Source organism: Nycticebus coucang, chromosome 18 (assembly GCF_027406575.1).
Source record: "Nycticebus coucang isolate mNycCou1 chromosome 18, mNycCou1.pri, whole genome shotgun sequence".
Classification (NCBI taxonomy): domain Eukaryota; kingdom Metazoa; phylum Chordata; class Mammalia; order Primates; family Lorisidae; genus Nycticebus; species Nycticebus coucang.
This window is the reverse complement of record NC_069797.1, coordinates 16,943,371-16,962,857: the sequence shown is the minus strand read 5'-3', so window position 1 is coordinate 16,962,857 and position 19,487 is coordinate 16,943,371. Positions and strand designations below refer to the sequence as shown.

At 35.6% G+C, this 19,487-nt stretch overlaps 1 protein-coding gene across 2 annotated transcripts in view; it reads left to right on the top strand.

Annotated features, from left to right (window-relative positions):
* The window catches only part of MAP2K4 (mitogen-activated protein kinase kinase 4), a 146,504-nt gene that overhangs the window by 84,755 nt on the left and 42,262 nt on the right, over nucleotides 1-19,487 (top strand). For both annotated transcript variants that reach the window (XM_053568311.1, XM_053568312.1), the window contains 4 exons: nucleotides 2,828-2,947; nucleotides 10,875-10,994; nucleotides 14,158-14,209; nucleotides 17,491-17,618. In XM_053568311.1, coding sequence (XP_053424286.1) covers nucleotides 2,828-2,947; nucleotides 10,875-10,994; nucleotides 14,158-14,209; nucleotides 17,491-17,618 — 420 coding nt within the window. The remainder of the gene's footprint in view (nucleotides 1-2,827; nucleotides 2,948-10,874; nucleotides 10,995-14,157; nucleotides 14,210-17,490; nucleotides 17,619-19,487) is intronic.

Here is a 19,487-nt window from a genome sequence, read left to right as displayed (position 1 = left end):
TCCCATACAGTTGAAATGTGGTATCACAGCTACTCTGCTGCCCACTGCCATGTGTGAGGAGGTATTAATCAGCTGAAAAACATGCAGGAATAATTTCACATTAGAACAGTAGGCATCCAGCGTTCCATGTTCTGTTTTATAGTAGAAGTGGCATTAAAGAATGTTACAGATGAATCGAATTCCCTGCCATACTGATGATGTCAAAGATTAGAGCGGGGCTAGGAGCTCTCTACAGTCTGGGTAATAAAATTTTCTGTCTATCTAATTTATTTTTGTAGAGATGGCAGGGCCTGACCCCAAGCAGTCCTCCGACTTTGGCTTCCCATAAGTGGTGGAATTACAGGTGTGAGCTATGGCACTGGGCTCAATTAATAATTATGTCAAGGGTTGTCTTAGATAAGAGTCAGATGCTGGGACTTCAGTTATGCTTCTTAGGGGTCCTCAAACTGCAGCCCGTGGGCCACATGAGGTGGTGTGATTGTATTTGTTCCCGTTTTGTTTATTTACTTCAAAAGAAGATATATGCAGTGTGCATAGGAATTTGTTAATAGTTTTTTTTTTTTTTAAACTGTAGTCCAGCCCTCCCAACGGTCTGAGGGACAGTGAATTGGCCCCCTATTTAAAAAGTTTGAGGACGCCCGGACATGTATTGAAAACAACAGGGAGTTTGGAAGTTCATTCCCAAAAGTCAGTTATTGGTGATAACTAATGAGGTTTTGATTATGATATGCTTTCTAAGAGTTGAATATAAATATTTGTACAAATGTAAGTTTAGAAAACCATATTACAAGCTTCAAGAAACAAGAAGTAAACTAGCAAACAGGACATCTTATGAAATTGTGTTTTATAAGTATGTGTTTTAGTATAATTACATTTGCTATATATATATATATATATATATACACACATACACAGGTAAAGATAGGGAAAAAAATTATATTTCTCAGCCTCTTAATGGTGGGAGTTCTTTAGTAGGGGGCAGTCTTTCCAACCAAAGGATCATTTAATTTTTCATCCCTGCTAGTGTCTGACAACTTAGTTTGTTTTAAATTTAGTTATATAGGATTATTAAGATTCTTTAAAAAATAATCACCTTCTTAGTATTTTCACAGCCCTACTTTAGTTATTTTCTACAAAACAGGCATAAATGCAGTTAAAATGTTTATTAAAATGTCATGTTTTGAACAAATACTAATCATGTCTATGGGCTATTTTGAATTTTTGAAAATATCCCTTTGAGCAAATACTATACTGATGTTGATTAAAACAATATTGTTAATCTCCAAATGATGAAAATACAGAAATGAGAGGGAGAGAGAGGGCAATTTTCTTAACTCTAACGGAACTAGTCTTATTTGTTTCCTATTATTTTTTTTCTTTATCTGGGCAAGGATGCTTAATGTAAAAGCTTTAGATAAATTTGTGTATATAAGACAGATGCCAATTAATTTTACTTAGTATGGAATACTATAGCTAGCAAGTTATAAATTTTAAGTAGCAAAATTAAATTTGTATTTGGAGTATATGGACTTACTCATTTAGTGTCAAAAATGAAATGCAGAAAACATACTTGTGTTCCTTTAAACAACAGCTTGTTTTCATGTCACTTGGAATACATCTTTGTATTTTTCTGTGCCTCTGACTTCCCTTCTGTAAAATGGGCTCAGGAATGTAATTGACTACCTTTAGCCCTTTCAAGAACATTGACAGATAACCTTGAAGTCTTTGGGAGACAAAATGCCACCTTGTGTATATTTTGATACTATCTTGCTTTGTAAGTATATATATTGTACACAGTGGTGCGGGGTACCACTTTTTTATGAGAATGGAAGTTGTTTGCAGGCTTTGATCTTAAACTGTAATTTCATGTTTTATAATTTCTGAACTGGATTCTTTCCTATCTCTGGTGCAGTGAGGACTGCTTCTCTGAACACCTCTGTGTTCTGTACCATACTGGATGGGAGGTGAGGGCACTTACTCTGTTTTTTGGCAGTCTCTTAGAAATGTGCAGAGAAATTATTGAACAGCTTGCTTAGGGATGCGTATGCGTTCCAGGTCTGCAGTGCATGGAAGAGGTCTTCGTCAGTTTAGGAATACATAAAAAGAGCCCCCCCCGCCGTTCTCTCATTTTTAGGTTTTCTTCCACAGGTTTTTGCTGCCCTTTATGCTGACTCATGGCCTGGAGAGTCAGCTAGAGCTTTCTGTTTTTAACGTGTAGGAAGTGTGGTGAAAGGCGAGAATGCCAGTCTAGCACTGGGAGACCTGGGCTCTGGTCTGTGCCCTGACCTGACTCAGTGCTGTCTCTCTACTGTTCTGAACTGTTTCCAATCTCTGCATGAAGATGCTATGGTATGAGGATGTTAGGGAGTGACAAGGGATTTTCTGGTATTATAGATGCCTGGATTGCATATAGTTCTGAAATGGTGATTAAAAGTATATACGAAGCTGCTTACAGTTCTTTATAGGAAAACTGTTAGAACTCATAATGGTTGCAACATTGTAAACCAAATGGTTGGTTTATATTTGCATATGAGGGTTAACTTTCACTGCTTAAGAACCTTATTGCATAACTTTCAGCGTCATTAGTGAATGCTTGTGATTACAAAGTCCTGTTGTGCCTTTAAAGAATTCTTAACTGTTAATTTTGTTAAATTGTCTGTGATAAATAATTATTCTTGCAAATTGTAAGGGAAGACAATAATTTTTGTGTCTGGTTAGTAAATAGTAAGCAGAAGTTTGCCTGATAATTTTCAGTCTTGTAGAGGTTTTTCTTAAGTTTCTAAAATTGTCTTATGTTTTTATGACATCTTTTCTCATTCTTTTCCAGAGAATTCGGTCAACAGTGGATGAAAAAGAACAAAAGCAGCTTCTTATGGATTTGGATGTAGTGATGCGGAGTAGTGATTGCCCATACATTGTTCAGTTTTATGGTGCACTCTTCAGAGAGGTAGGAATAAACTTTTTGGGTTTTAGCCAATGAATGAATATCTAGTTTGGACAAATAAGATGGCAGGATTACATTCTAATCTTTAGTAAAATACACTAGTAATGAAACCTCAGTATTTTATATAGCCATGATAATCAGCACATTAATTTCCACTAATTTTTCCTTCGGATGAGCAGTGACTCTTTTGTGTGTGTGTGTGTGTATGTGTGTTTTGTGTATGTATTTTTGGCTTTCATTTGTAAATCCCTTGTTTTCATTATTTATAGACAATTTCTATTCTTTAAAAATTTGAAAAATGAGCTGACTTCTCAGTATCAGTGATTTGCTATAGGTTTAGATTCTCTTTTGGCCTTCAGTCCACTCTATCCCCCCTTCAAGTATTACTTATTTCTGGGATCAAATGTTTCTGCGATTAATGTAAACATTTATTTGTCTCTACCCACTATCCTCAGAGACATCCATCAGACAAGGAAATTAACAATGACAATAGAAATTACTTTTTCTGTCATCTGGAAGTTTGTGTAGGAATGGTAACTGCAGTGTCTTGGTCTTATGATCACGTTTCTTCTTTTGGCTTCTGGTTGTTCTTTGTACCAGCTTATGCTGTCACTTCTGTCTCCAGCTGTCGTTTAGCTGCCTTAAGTATGGCAGTGAGTTTGGGGAGGAGTAGAGCTAGAGCTGAAGACTTCATGGGGTTATAGACCGTCATCAAAAATTGTGATACTTCATTTCTTGAGTAGGACTTGAGCTGAACTACTAAGCATTTTAAATACTTTTAAAAATACCATTCTCATTTTGAAAATTAGGATGAGCTGTTAAGTTGTTTATGAACCGGTAAGAAAAACCCTCCATGGATTTCTGCTTTGGGGGACTGGATCACAGAGTGTAGCCTCTGGCATTTTCTTGTTAACTTTAAAAATAATATTTAAAAAATAAAAAAAACCAGGGCACATTATAGCACTGAATAGAAATATATGAAATCTTATAATTAGAGAAGAAATTAGAGGTTAGTCAGTTAATCCTCAACCTCGTTCTGGGCAACGCCTATAGCCTAATGGTTAGGGTGCAAGCCATATACACTCAGACCGGCAGGTTTGAACCTGGCCCGGGCCTGCTAAACAACAATGACAACTGCAACAAAAAAATAGCTGGGTGTTGTGGCAGGCACCTATAGTCCCAGGTACTTGGGAGGCTGAGGCAAGAGAATCACTTCAGCCTAAGAGTTTGAGGTTGCTGTGAGTTGTGACTCCATGGCACTCTACTGAGGGTGACATAGTGACACTCTGTCTCCAAAAAAAAAAAAAAATCTTCAATCTCATTCTGACATTTTTATTTATTTTTCTGTGCTCTTAATAGGTAACTCTAGTAACTGGAAGTATTTTGCTTCTTGATAGATTGCATTTTTTGTTAAATAGTTATTAACAACTGTTAATTCTAAACTAATTTTTTTCCTACTTTTGTTAAGTGCTTTTTATGACTTGAATATTCATTTTTATGACCAGACACTTTGAATTTGTTAACTTTCTTCATCATTTCATGGAAGTATTATTAGATTACTAAGTCTGAAAGTACTAAGGATTAGTACTAAGTTTGACAGTTGCGATCTCTGACATTTCACTTTTCCATTTCTTGGGTGTCATTTTTTGTGTATGTGTAAAGGTACATCTTCATTCTTTTAGACGCACATTTTGGCCTGTGATTATCTTTCAAATTTTGTTTTTAGAGCAATATTTGCGAAACCATAGATAAGTCAAAAATTAGTGTTATTTTTGAATACGAGTTCCACTGCGGAAGCAGTGCAGCAGAGACAGCTCAACTGATCAACTAAGTGTTGGGGAAGGAAGTGGTTAATGAATGAACACACAGTAAGTTGATGGTCTGAGAAGCTCCTTCTGGTGATTTTACTCTTGAAAATGAACCATGTGGGTGACCTGAGACCAAAGTTGATAATCATGAGCTGAAAGAAGTAGTGAAAGCAAATCCATCTCAACCTATGTGTGAATTAGCAGCAAGGTTTGATGCTACTATTCTGACAGTATCGGACCAATTGAAATAAATAGGCAAGGTAAAGAAGCTGGATAGATGGGTTCCACATGAATTAAATGAGCACCAAAAGAGAAATGGTCTTAAAGCTTACCTTTCTTTGCTGATACAACATAAAGGCAGACCATTTCAACACCATATTGTTGCATGTGTTGAAAATGGATTCTTTCTGACGATTGCAAGCATGTAGCACAACGATTGGATAAAGGTGAAGTGCTGAAATACAGTACCAAACACCTACATAAACTTATCAAAGAAAGCGGACGGTGTCTGGTGGTCCAGCTCTGCTGTTATCCACTGTAGCTTCCTGAAACCTGGTCCATCGGTTACAGCAGATGTCTGCTGCAACTACCCGGATGAAATAATGAGGATGCTTGCGATGAAGCATCTGGGATTGGTCAATACAGACAGGCCAGTCCTCTTGTAAGACAATACTCACACTAGCAGCGCTGCTCAGTCTACAGAACATGGACTTGGAAACTCTTTGTTGTCCACTGTATTCACCAGACCTTGCACCAACTGACTTTTTTGAGGCTTTGGATCACTTCCTGCCAGGAAAAATATTCAGTTCTCAACAAGCCGTGGAAAACACCTTGAAGCTTCTTTACTTCTGGCATTACAGCCATTACAACTACTGTTAAGAGGGCGAGACTGTTGGTAGTTTAGGTGCCCACTTTGATTAATTGTACTGCTTCTTGTTTGAAATGTAATAACTAAACTTTTGATTTGAAATTGGATATTTCAGGTTAATTACCCAGTATATCATATCAATATACAATCATGTAGTCCATATATACAACTGTGTCCTGGATCTAAATATTATGTAAGTTACTCTGTAAGATCATGAACCTGGACTTTCTTCGTGTTCCACTGGAATCTTGCCATCTCCTCCTACATCCATCCCCAGACTGTGAACTTACTCCTCAAATCTTTAAATCCTCTGGCTACTTTACTCTTCATATTTTATGTAGAACAATAGTTATGTAGGGGCTGAAGTAGATTTTCTCTCCTGACTACATTGCACAGTCAGCCTTTACAGTGCTGTTGACTGCACTGGCTAAAATCACCTCCCTAGAGCAGGAATATACCAGTTCATTTCTCTCGTTCGTTTATTTAATCACGCATTTAAACATACAACCTCAAGCGTGTGGAAGTTCGATTTTGTGAAAGGAAGGCAGAGTGAGTAATGCAAACAAAGGTAATGAAAACAAAGCAGAAAAGCTTAGACTAAGATCTAAGCTTAGACTACTATCTTAGACTAGTATCTGAACAGTATCCTTATAGTTAAAAGTTTGGTGTTACGTCAACAGGGTTAAGAGGAATTGAGAGACACAGCTAACATCAGATTACTTTATAGTTTTCACTATATTGTCTTCCCAACAATTGTAGGGGATTTGGTGGTATTATCTCCTTTTTCCTCAGAGGAAAATGAGATTTGGAGTATTAATTTGATAAAAGTCACACAGCCAATAAATGGGACAGATGAGATTCCAGAGAAAGAAATCTCAGTGTTCTTTCTATTTTATTACAAGTGATCCAGAGATGAAGAGCTTTCAGCTTCATTTTTTACAATAAGTCTGCTTTTTTAAACATTGTAATTTTTTAGTGTGATATAATGAAGGCTTAGGAATTATGTAGTAATGCTGTGTAAAGTCACAGAATGCCTAAGTAGATGAGAAATGAACTTTCTCCCCAAATCTTAGAGTGGAATAAGTAATAGGGATTTTCAGAATAATAAAAAGTGAAGTTTTCAAAAAGTGGAAGATTTAGTTTTGAGGAGTGAATAGTCAAAGTGTATTTCTTGAAGTCACAAAGGTTAAAAGTATGATATAGATTTAATAAGGATTTAGAAAAACATTTTTCTTTTGAGGTTGATGACTTAAAAGCATCTTTCTTGGTTGACATGACCTTCAGTTCCAATAGTAAATACAACATTTTGGGTTTATGAAAGGCAGTAATAGAAATGCCTACATGTAGTCAGGGCATTTTATGTATCCTGCCACTGTGAGAGAGACAGCGTTTTTAACTCCTGTCACTGTGAGAATCCCTCCAGGGATTTCGTTTCACATAATTAATGTAACCACATGACTTCGGCTGTTGGTTTGGTTCAGTCAGCCACCAATGGAAGAAGAGCATAGGAGAGGTTCTTTGTCTTATTCTTGCAGCTACTGTGTAGATATTAAGCTTGCTATTGGGTAATATTGAGCCTCTGGAAGTTCTGTAACTTTATTAGGAGCAGTGAATTCAAATGCGTAATTCTGGAGTTGGTAACTAACCTGGTGCCATTGTCTCCAACCGCATATGATTCTTTGTAGAATGGAACTATAGTCAAATAAAAAAGCTCAAGGTACAACTTAGACTTTATTTAGATAAGTTATTGGGACACTACTTAGATTTTATTTAGATGAGTTATTAGGACACTCAGTGCACATTTCTAAAAGTCATTTCTAGACTCTTACAGATGGGGGGATAAAAAAGAGCTTGATAATGTTGAGTAATGGATGTAACTTTTAGTCTATAGCTTATCAAAAGGCCTCTACCTACCACTTATCAATGCTGAAGCCTAGTGTCACTTTAAGATGTCATCTAATATGTGACATTTGAAAATTTAATAGCAAGTAGGTCATTATTTCAAACATCTTTTGAGGTTGGGAAATCTAGTGCAGAAAGTGCTGTTATGAGTAACGTGATCATATCAGTTCATCACATCCTAGAAGGCAGTGGATGATGTAGCTGAGTTTAGTCACCTGCCCCTCTTCTATCCCTTCTTCTGTCTTTTTGTTCCTGTCTCTTCCCTTTCTCTTTGTAAGTTTTAAATATAACTTGTAGAAATAAAATTGACAACTGGTAACCCTCATGCATTTACAATGTACATTTTGATATGTTTGACCAAATGTATATGCCTGCACAATTATCACCAAATCAAGATAATTAATATACCCATCACTCATAAGTTTACTTGTGCCCTATAGATAATACAGCTTTGCTGTCCCGTCCTCAGACAACTGCTGACATGCTTTCTGCCACTATGAATTTATACTTTGCATCTGCTGGAGTTTTATATAAATGAAATCATACCATATGTACTTTTAAATTTTTTGATTTGTCTTTCAGCATAATTATTTTGCAATTCATATTGTACTGTGTATTAATTTTGTTCCTTTTTGTTGAGTACTTCAATATTCCATTAAGTGGCTGTTTGTTTACTCATTGATCCATTGATGGACATTTGGTTGGTTCTTTCTTGGTTGACATGACCTTCAGTTTTGTTTCTAGTTTTTATCTTTTGCAAATAAAGTTGGTATGAGTTCTATTCAGTCACGTTGTTCTTGCGTTCATTGGTAAAATTTTATACTTTTTTTCATAAGGGTTTTGCTTTTATTTTAAGTCTTTTCCTAGGTGACTTATAGTTTGTTTTTATTGTGAATGTGAAATTAGCGGGTAGAATCTCACAATTCTTTTAAACATTTTATTTCTAATTGGTTATTGTTGATACATAAGTATGTTATTGATTTTATCTAGGGTTTGTCTTTACAAACCCGTATGTTATCTTAGTGGTTCAGTTTTTCTTCGTCTTCCAGCTTTTTCAGCAAATCCACATTGATTAATTTCTTTTTCCGTAAGTTATCCTGTCTTTCATTTGAACGTGACAGTAATGTTACTGTCACTACTATTTCAGGCAGCTCTGACCATTTCATTTTTTAAAATTGCCACTTGAGATAGCTGCTGTCTAATCTCATTTGTAGCCAAAAGGAATTGCCAGAGAGATAAGTTTACCTTAGGTGATGTGCCTTTGAAATGAAGGTTCCCCTCTCTGGAGCCAGCTGCTCCTGTGTGCCCCTCTTTTCTCATCTTCACTTCTCAGGTTACTTCTTACCTTTATTCTCCTGCTCCTGTGTTCTTTTTTCCCCCTCTTTTGTTTGTCCATTTTTTCTACTACTCTTTGTTTTCAATTTTGTAGCTATTTTTTTAGTGCCTGGCTGACACTTTATTTTGTGTTTTACGCATAGTAATACATTTGATCTTTATTACAGTCAGTGGAGGGCGGTGGAGCAGTCTCTTTTCATAGATGAGGCAGGAAGGAGGCCCAAGCTTATATGTGTAAGTAGGAAGTAGGGGAGCCTGGATAATGCAGGCCTTTCAGACTCTTAACATCAGTGGTCTTTCCACTTTGCTCTACACTATTGAGGGTAAGTTTTTTCCTACTGTTTCTCCAACTAGATAAGTTAATATGCCGTATTTTTCTCTAATAAAAAATTTGAGTTAACATACTGAGATGGTGTCTTTAGGTTAAAATAAATTGAAGTGTGTGTTTTGGCTAGAATGTATTACCCAATCTTTTGTGAGAGATTGTTCTCCAAGATCACTCTAAGGAAAAAGACTTAAAGACAGAGGAAAGACTTAAAGAAGATGTAGGTAAAAGTTCACTATGTCAAATGTGCTTTACAAAAGCATGTTAGTGGGTAGCCATGTAGCTAAGATGAATGTTCTGGCAGACTGTCCTGTTGTAAGAGTGCTATTGCTCAGCTCAATATTCACTACAACATACTCTCTACACATGTGAGTTTAGTATCCATGCATTCTATGTGTTGATAAAAGAAACTGGGTTCTGTTCACTGTGTCTCTCACTAATTAGCAGTGTTGTTCTGGGGAAGCCACTTTACCATAACTAGCATTAATGTCTTACATTCAGTCCAGGTCAGGCTTAAGAGATAGATTAGCAGGTAGAAAATCTCTAAGTATACAGCTGGATCCATAAATTTTGTAACAACATACAAAATTGTTTAAGATAATTTTGTCATTATCCTTACAGTATTTCTGCTTTCATTAGGGTCTTTGTATTTCTTGTTCATTTGCATGTGCACTTGTACAGAGTTATAATCCTCATATCTGCCTGTTTTCCTCATTTTTTCTTGTCTCTCATGCATACCTCTCATGAGCTGTATAGTTTTCAAGAAATGCAACTTAAGACAGTCCCTCTAATAATTGTACCATTCCCTTTTGTGGTTTCTAATTTTGTTTTATTTTTCCTTTTTATAATATATAGAGTATTTAAGTTTCATTCCCAGTCATGTATTCTATCAAAAGGTATCAACACATTTATTTGTCTTGTTTTATTGTCAAATTGAGTTCAAACTGGTTTAAAACATTTGATTAATGTTGCTAGCAGTTTTTAACACATACTCACTGAGCCCCCTTTCTGGTGGAGGTTACATTCCAGTAGGAAAGATATGTAACAAACATAATAAATTAGTAAATTATACAGTATATTAGAAGATGATGAGGGTTTTGTAGAGCAGGTCAGGATAAGGGATGCCATGTGGGGTGACTTTCACTTTGTATCAGTTGGAATAGACTGATACAAAGAAGGAATCAGTTGGAATAGACTCACTAAGAGGGTAGCATTTCAGTGCAGGGTCTTGAAGTACAGGGTTTGCTTTATATATATTTCTGTATTTTTTTTCCTTCCTCCTCTCTTTTTTCTTCCTTCCTCTTCCCCTACCTTCACTCCCCCCCCACCCCAATTTGAGAAGTCATCTGTTTTCTTAGTAAGAATGAATGGTTTTCCACTTTTTATTTTTATATTGCATTATGGCAAAATTTGGAATTTTTATTAAAGTGTAAAAGCTTTCAATATAGACTGCCCTTTCTATACAATTCAGAGTGGAAAAAATTAGCCTTAAAACATAAGTTTATCTTTAAACTTGAGTAGAATAGTATTCCCAGGGCTTTAATAAGAAACCAAAAATTATCACTAGTTCAAGATTAAAAATGAAAAAGAATAAGAGTGCTTCTTTTCTAATTGTATTTCTGTTTTATGTAAAGGCAAGATGGTATTTAATATTGAGCTATATGAGAATAACAGATACTTATTATTTTATAGGGTGACTGTTGGATCTGTATGGAGCTCATGTCTACCTCGTTTGATAAGTTTTACAAATATGTATATAGTGTATTAGATGATGTTATTCCAGAAGAAATTTTAGGCAAGATCACTTTAGCAGTAAGTATTTGGCTTTCTACTTGTTCATTGTATATATAATTATATAAAGATGCTGCTTGGATTTGAATGCACATGTCTTTCATGGAATGTTAATCTTGTCTCTTGTAGTTTGTCTCTTGGATTTGAATGCACATGTCTTTCATGCAGTGTTAATCTTGTCTCTTGTAGTTAAAACAAGAGACAAAGTTACTTTTGTGGGGTATTAACACAATACGTTCTAAGAACATTTTTAAAAATATGGTTCAGATAAATACAATGTTCTTTTCATTTGAATCTCAATGAATCATAGTAGTATGCTGTAAATAAGACTAGAAAAAGCAATTTTTGGTTCATTTTTTTCTGTTGCATTAACTATTTTTAAATAGGTTATATATTACTACATTTATCCCTGAATTATTCAGAATCATAGCAGTCTCCTTGAATCTTCTTACTTGAAGCCCTTAGACAAAGTGGTTTAAGATTTTTGAGTATTTAGTCTAAACTATGAGGTTGGGCAATTCAGTTTGTGAACTCATCATGGAAAATTTCGTGCTGTATACCTCATTTTTGAATGTCACTGTGGTTACCTTTGAAGTACTTCTTTCTCTTGGCCACCTGATATTGAGCAATAAGGTATGTAGCACGTTTTCTGTGTGAGGACAGCTCTTAGGGTCTTTCCAGAAAAAAAGAATTCCAAAATTGCTTTGAAAGGTGGACTAGGTGCTGGCCTTGGGGCATAGCTCCCCAAGAAGAATACTTCAAAGGTGACCCTAGTGATATTCAGCAATGAGGTATGCAGCACTTTTTCTAGGATGAGGTTGCTAACTTACTTGTTCTATCTCATGCGTATTTAAAATGTTGACTAGCAATTTTAGGAACCAGCGTTACTGCTGATTTGGCCAATTCTCTTTACCCGAGTACCAAAAGAAAATATGCACTCTTTTAAATAAGCGTTTATAGTTTTTTGTTGTTGTTGTTTTTTTGTTTGTTTGTTTGTTTTTGTTGTAGAGACAGAGTCTCACTTTACTGCCCTTGGTAGAGTGCCTGGCGTCACACGGCTCACAGCAACCTCCAGCTCTTGGGCTTACGCGATTCTCTTGCCTCAGCCTCCCGAGCAGCTGGGACTACAGGCGCCTGCCACACGCCCGGCTATTTTTTTGTTTTTGTTGCAGTTTGGCCAGGGCTGGGTTTGAACCCGCCACCTTCCGCATGTGGGGCCAGTGCCCTCACTGAGCCACAGGCGCCGCCGCGTGTTTATAGTTTTGAAAGTGAATTCATGATCATTTTTTTTTCTTGCTCTGAATCTTTGAGTTGACAAATATTGTATATAATTTTTTTCCATAATGGAAAAAAGATAATGTATTAGAAATAGAGCAAAATTAACAAGTTTCAAAGAAACCCTTGAGAATCTAAGCTATGCAGGAAGTTGAAAGATAGATACTCTGGTTGCAGGTAATTTCCTCGCTCTTCTTTCCTTAGATATTCCTTTCCAACATAGTCATCACCTGTCAATTGCCAGTTTATCCTGTTTAATCATTAAAGGCTAATAAGACTGGTTCAAAATATAGATAGTTTCTTATCTGTACTTTAGTTGTAGGAGATGTGTGTGTGGATAGTGGGTTTTTAAAAATTGAATTAAACAGTCATTATTTTAAGATTTATAAGCCTCATGTTAATATCGTAACTAATTTTTCCAAATTAATGATTAAGTTTAATAGGTGTCTTAACAATTACTTATCTCATGATTTTTTTACAGGTTAAAAATGTAGGCTAGCTCAGCTGGGAGGTTCTTATAGTCTTAGCTGGTTTTACTCATGTGTATATGATCAATTGCTGGGTTGGTTTGGGGTTGACTCATGGAGGGTGACCCTCACAGAGTAACTTTAAATGTGTGCATAATATATAACATGGTCACCAAGTCTGGAAACATAGGTAGATATGTAATAAATTATTTATTAGTGTATATATTACTTATATTCCAATACATGATGTGATAATTTTTCTCTCTGTTTTCCAGTTTCATGGCCATTCTGTCACACAGTGATTAAGAGCAGGTTCTGGGATCAGGCTGCCTACACTAAATAATTTATAACTGTATAAATGTCAAAGCAAGCTAATTAATCTCTGTATGCTTCAGACTTACCATCTATAAAAATGGGATTATACTATTTCAACTATATAGAGAGTTGCTATGAAGATTTATATGTCATAAGATCTTGGCTTAATGCACATAAACATTTAATAACTATCAGCTATTCTTATTTTGAACTATTATTATATTATATATTATGAATAGTAACAAGTTCCAAGATCATACTGTTTGGTATGCTGGAGACAGATGGCTGAACAGTCAGTGTAAAATTTCATATACCCATTTAATGGGATACTAATCAAGAAGGAAGTAATTGTTAAGACACTAATTTAAGGGTGGAAAACAATAAAATTACTTTATGTTGTCTCTTTTTGCTAAATAGTAACCAGTGAACACACAAGCATAGTTATTTGAAACGTTACAAGTTTGTGTGTGCTGTGTTTCTCATGCCCATCAGCCTGATGACAGCAGAGATGTTACTTTTCTACAGCAAATGGTTAGCCTGTTGTTTAGTTTTCATATAATATGAGACTGTGGACATTTTAGTTTAAAGTGTCTGTTCCCTCCCTTCCTGAAGAAATCTATGATTTTTCTGATCACGATCAGTGATCAAGCAATTTGTTAAATTCTGGATAAATTGCCACATATCCTGGCTCCGAAAAAATTATTCTGAATGCTCAGCACCCAGTGAGGGTGAATGATTGTGGTGAACTAAGAATTTGGGAAAACATATTAATTGCTATTGGTAGCAGAACTAGCCCGTTTGTCTTTCTTGTATTGTGTTCATTCTTGAAAATCTCAGGTTGGAGGTACAGGAAGCATACAACTTTTTAATGACTTACTAAATCATAAGTCACTTTTTAAAATTTTTCTTAACATTCAAGGAACAGCATGTAAAAGCAACTTAAGTTTTCATATCAAATCATCTTTAGGCAGAATCTTTGGTTAACATAAAAATAATGGACAGAATATTGAAATATTAAACTTAAAAAATATATAAAGGGCTACAAGGCTGACTACTTAGAATAAATTGTTGTGCTGTTCAAATAAAAGATAAAAGTTGTTTATCCCATGTCTTCTTTTTTCCCCTAGACTGTGAAAGCACTAAACCACTTAAAAGAAAACTTGAAAATTATTCACAGAGGTGGGTATGGTTTGTTCTTTGTAGAATAGAAATTTTCTTCTTTTCATTAGTAAAAAAAAAAATTGTTGAAAGATATAGTGTTATTATATAAGCATTCCTGAAATGTTTTTATTTTTGGCAAAAAGACAGTATGTACCCTGAAACTTTATTATTCCTTCTTTCTTTCTTTAATTTTCTCTTTCTATATGTTTATTTGATTTCCACTTTTTGCCTTCACAAATTTAAAAAGGCTTAAAATTTAATAACAATAACAATGTTTAAGATAAGGACTAGAAACAAAAACCTTGTAAAGAACGAATGAAGATAAATACATTTGGAAAAGAAATCAGACGATTACTGCAACGGAATATTGAGCAATCATAATAATAATAATAATGCAAAAAAAGTAACATTCACATTGTCAGATAAAAGAATGTCTAAAATAGAATGCTTTGACTCTGAGGTTCAGTATGGTGTTGTCGGTTACCTTTTTTCCCCCAAAGTCTCAAATAATAGACAATTAATATTTATAACTAAAAATAGAAGATAATTTCAAAAAACAGATCATGTCAAATCTTATAGACTTTATTATTAATATAGTCTTTTTTCTTTGGGATTCAATAAATTTCAGCCTGAATTCTTAGTATGTTAGGCTTAGATTTTGCTGCAAATTGTTATTACTTTTCATTGAAAAATAGTTATTTATTTGGTAGACAATTAATACTTCTGTGTATACAAATAAGACATCAAGGTGGTCCTTTGGACAAGGATGAATCTGATTATTACTACCCTCAAACATTTTTAAGGCGTGCTACTATCCTTATCGAGTGTTTCTTTTTTAGTTTAGAGGATATTTCTGTAAATTGAGAGAGAGAGAGATCTTTTAGTTTTATAAAAGGAAATTTCTCTAAAGCATGTTATATTTGTTAAAACATCAATCTGGGCCTTATTAGACACTGATTTAAATTTAGACATTTATTTAAGACCAAACCTAGAAAAAAAGTAATCCTATGGGAATCCTGAATTTAATTCAGCAAACAGATTAAATGATTGCTTTGTTTATGACTGTTCTAGCTAGACTCAAGGTAATGAGATGGTGGTTTTGAAGAATCACATGGGTTCCTACCCTCAGTAAATTTGTATTGTTCAAACCTAAGACAATACATGGCGGTGTGTGATTCAGCCTAATAATAAATAAGACAGTGACAGGGCAAATTCAGAAATGTGAAAAATATTGAATTCTAAGCGCCTGTGGCTCAGTTGGTAAGGCGCTGGCCCCATATACCGAGGGTGGCGGGTTCAAACCCGGCCCCGGCCAAACTGCAACCAAAAAATAGCCAGGCGTTGTGGCCGGCGCCTGTAGTCCCAGCTGCTCGGGAGGCTGAGGCAAGAGAATCACTTAAGCCCAGGAGTTGGAGGTTGCTGTGAGCTGTGTGACGCCACAGCACTCTACCGAGGGCCATAAAGTGAGACACTGTCTCTACAAAAAAAAAAGGAAACACAATTTTAGTGGTTAAAGAAATTAAAAATTGGGACGCTCATTTAAGTACTACTTTTAGTTTGGGTTCAACACTGGGTTACTGAAATTAACTTTCAATGTCAAAATATTTAATTTTGTTTGGCTTAGAGCTCATTAAAAATAATATTTTCCATTTTGGCCTAAAATCACGTAGAGTTAGGTCCCTGAACAAAATTCTTTCTTCATGTTGTAATTTATCTTGCTCTTATCTTTTTTTCATCATCTTCTTTAACTGTATTTTATAATAATGAGATTACCCACTTTGAGGTATTTGACAACTTCTTACTGATCTTTGTAAAATACTAAGGTACTGCCTGGGGAGTATTTCAATAAAATATGACTTCTGAAGTAACTTTGATTTTCCTCTTACTAAATAACAAGGGTTCATAGCTGTCTGTTATCAGTCAGGATTAGTTAGCTTTTTTGCTTCATTTAGAGTACTTTGGATCACAAGTAATAGAAAATCCTTGAAGCCTTAAACTTCAAGGAAATTCATTATCTGTGATAAGATATGGCAAGTTACCTGAAGCTCGCTGTGATTGGGGTGGAGCCCTTCTTCTGACTCTGCCCTACCCATTGAGGACGTGATGCCTCCGTCTTCAGGGTGATAATGACTCCAGCAGCTCCTAGTGCTTTCTCTTGTCCTGGGTAGCTCTCAGATTCACAGAAAATTTTTCCTATGTGACTTTGATGCTTTTTCTTGTCTTATTCAATTTGTTTGCCTCATGCCCTTAAACTAGTTACTGTGAGGGAACATGAGACGACTCTAATAAAGCTTAGACCTGTTAAGAGCCGAGTTTTGCAAGTGAGTGGACCTACACAGAGAGAGTAGACACCTCAACAAAATGCAGTTTTATTGGAAAGGAAGGAGTGGTTAGGAATGGTTCTTCTGCAGGCAGTCAGCTGTATTAGCAGTGGTAGGAGATACTTTCTGTGTCCTATATTTATAGACTTTTCATTCAGCCATGACAGTGATAATGAAATGGATAGAGAGATTGAGGTCGAGGTAGAGAATCAGTTGAACAAAGGGGCGGAATTGACTAGACAGCTGATTGGCACATATTTGTAGTTAGTTGATTATCAGTGAAGAATGGATCTGACTTTCCTTATATTTTGACTGTTACATTATGAATTGGAACTAAGTAAATGAATATAAGCCTCCTGATGAAAACAATTTAATGCCTAAATTTATGGTGAAACAATTTTTGATATGTAGCATTTAAGCACTGGTATTCAGAAAATTGGTTTTTCTCATTTCTTGAAAATTGGTGGTGGTGTGTGTATTTGTTTTGTTTTTTGAGACAGAGTCTCAGTTTGCTGCCCCTGGTTGTGCTGTGGTGTCACAGCTCACAGCATCCTCAAACTCTTGGGCTCAAGCAGTTCTCTTGTCCAGGCTCCTGAGCAGCTGGGACTACATGTGCCTGCCACAGTGTCTAGCTAGTGGTTTTTCTGATTTCTGATGGAGAAAAATCACAGTTTTGTCTATGTTTTATAAATGCAAAGATGTTGAAGAGAAAAATCAACCACTGTATCTTTTATATTAAGATTTTGGACAAGTGACTTTTGCTGCTATGTTTACACAACTCTAGTCATTACATTACATGTTTAAAATATGACTAATGATTGCATCTGATCAATGAAGATGTTTTTGCTTCTTATATATCTGAGTTTAAGACTCGACTGTTTTGTATTATGCAAGGCTTTTCAGTGGTTTTAAAGTGGAGCCTTATCTATCTCAGGAAAGTATATTAATTATGCACTGAATGGCATCTATCTCTTGCAGATATCAAACCTTCCAACATTCTTCTGGACAGAAGTGGAAATATTAAACTCTGTGACTTCGGTATTAGTGGACAGCTTGTGGACTCCATCGCCAAGACAAGAGATGCGGGGTGTAGGCCGTACATGGCTGTAAGTGTGAGGTCCAACCTGTCTTGGTGCAGACAGCCTGTGCCCTTGGTGCTGTACTTCTCAGGAAGCTGCCATTGGTCCTGCGGTTTCACCTACTTACTACTCCCTCCCCCTAAAGTCCAAGCTCAGGTTCTAGCTTCTCCATGAAACTTTTCTAAATTATTCCAGTGAACTCAGTATTCACTGTCTTAATCTATTTCTCTTATTTGGCATTTAGTGTCTGTGATCTTCTCAGATTATTTTTCCATTATATTAAATTCAAGTAATCAGCCAGGTGGTAAGTTCTCAGAAGGTGTTTTTGTGTTTCTAGCACCTTGCCTGTGTCTTGCTGCCCCAACTGTAGTAGATAACCAGGATGTTAATAGTGTGTCCGAGGCTGCTAAGGAATGCTGCTTCTGGTTAGAGAAGACTGGGAAGCTGAGTTCATTCATAGCAGAGCACAGTGTGTCTTTCAGAGTCTGAGGCCCGTTTTCAGTATTGTCAGCCCCCTTCCTTAGTTGAGGAAGCACCTGACAGATTCAAGGGCAGAGGCCTTACATGTTCTGCAATCAGAAGCCTCTTTCTCCTCAGGGAACAGATGTACTCTGTCCATCCATAGTTAGCAAACTCATCTTATCTCGGTGTGTGTGCACATACTGTTCTTATAGATAGGATTTTGATTTTGATTTAAATTTAATTGGAATTTAGTGTCTATATTTTAGATGTTTTCCCTAGGTGTTAGCATCATCCTTTAATGTGACTGTGGTTCTTTGGAGGCCAGCACACTATTCTAAATGGTAATACATAAGGTTTTGCTGTTTTTCCTTGAGGCATTCCTGTCAGCAATGTCTGTTTCAGTTTTTACAGACTTATTTAAAGATTAGCTTAGAATTGAATAAAATTTTCTTTCTCTTGTTGATTTCCTTCTTGATTTATATGTTTCCAAATCCAGAGCTATAAACAATAGAAAAGTGAGAAAAATCATATAGGTGTTCTGTCTTGTTTATGAATGAATAGGCTTAGTGCTATCCCAGATTTCATACTTACCTTAAAAATGTGAATAAATTTTATTTTCCATGCCATTTGAAAGTGAATATTTTGTCCATAGTCTTTTTTCTTCTGATACCTCTCATTCTGTAAAGTATAAAAACAGCTTGCGTATGTTCTCTGTGCATGTTCTGTTGCGTGTTTATACCGTGGTCATTATATTTGGAAAACACCATATTTGAGAATATTTGATATTGATGATATTTTAGAATTGATGCATTTTTCAATACTTCTTTTTAGTTTTTAAGATTTTTAAAGATCTTTTCATGTCAACTTTTTCTTGTAGTGAAAATGTATGAAGGGTGTGTGTGTGTGTTTATATTTTAAGACACCTTCATTTAAAGTTTTGGTTTTATGGATGTTTAATGACCAGGCATATTGAGGAAATTTAGAAGATCAGATGTTTATCATGATAATTAAAGATAAGTGAACAACAAGTTCATAGGCAAGAAATAAAAATAATTAGACATGGAACATTTGGGAAATAGTGTGATTTATAAATTTAGCAATGGTGCTCTGAAAATTAACTGAAACTGTTATCTACAATTTTAGGGTTTGTCTCCATACTAACCAAGGTTAAGTATATGCTTTGGCGGTGTAATATTGACTAAGAATTGCATTAAGCCTATATGCAGGCTTTAAAAATGTAATTGTGATCCAGGTAGAGTAGAATATTTTGAATTCAGGTAACTTAAAGAAAGAAGCAAATAAACAGACTCTTGTTCTGTGTAGAGATGTGCTTTGCAGGTGCGGGAGATGCAAAGCTTCCGTTTTTCTGCTGAACACCTCGGAGCATGCTGGTTGGTAACAAACGCTCTCCTCTAATCTTTACTGTACCAAATG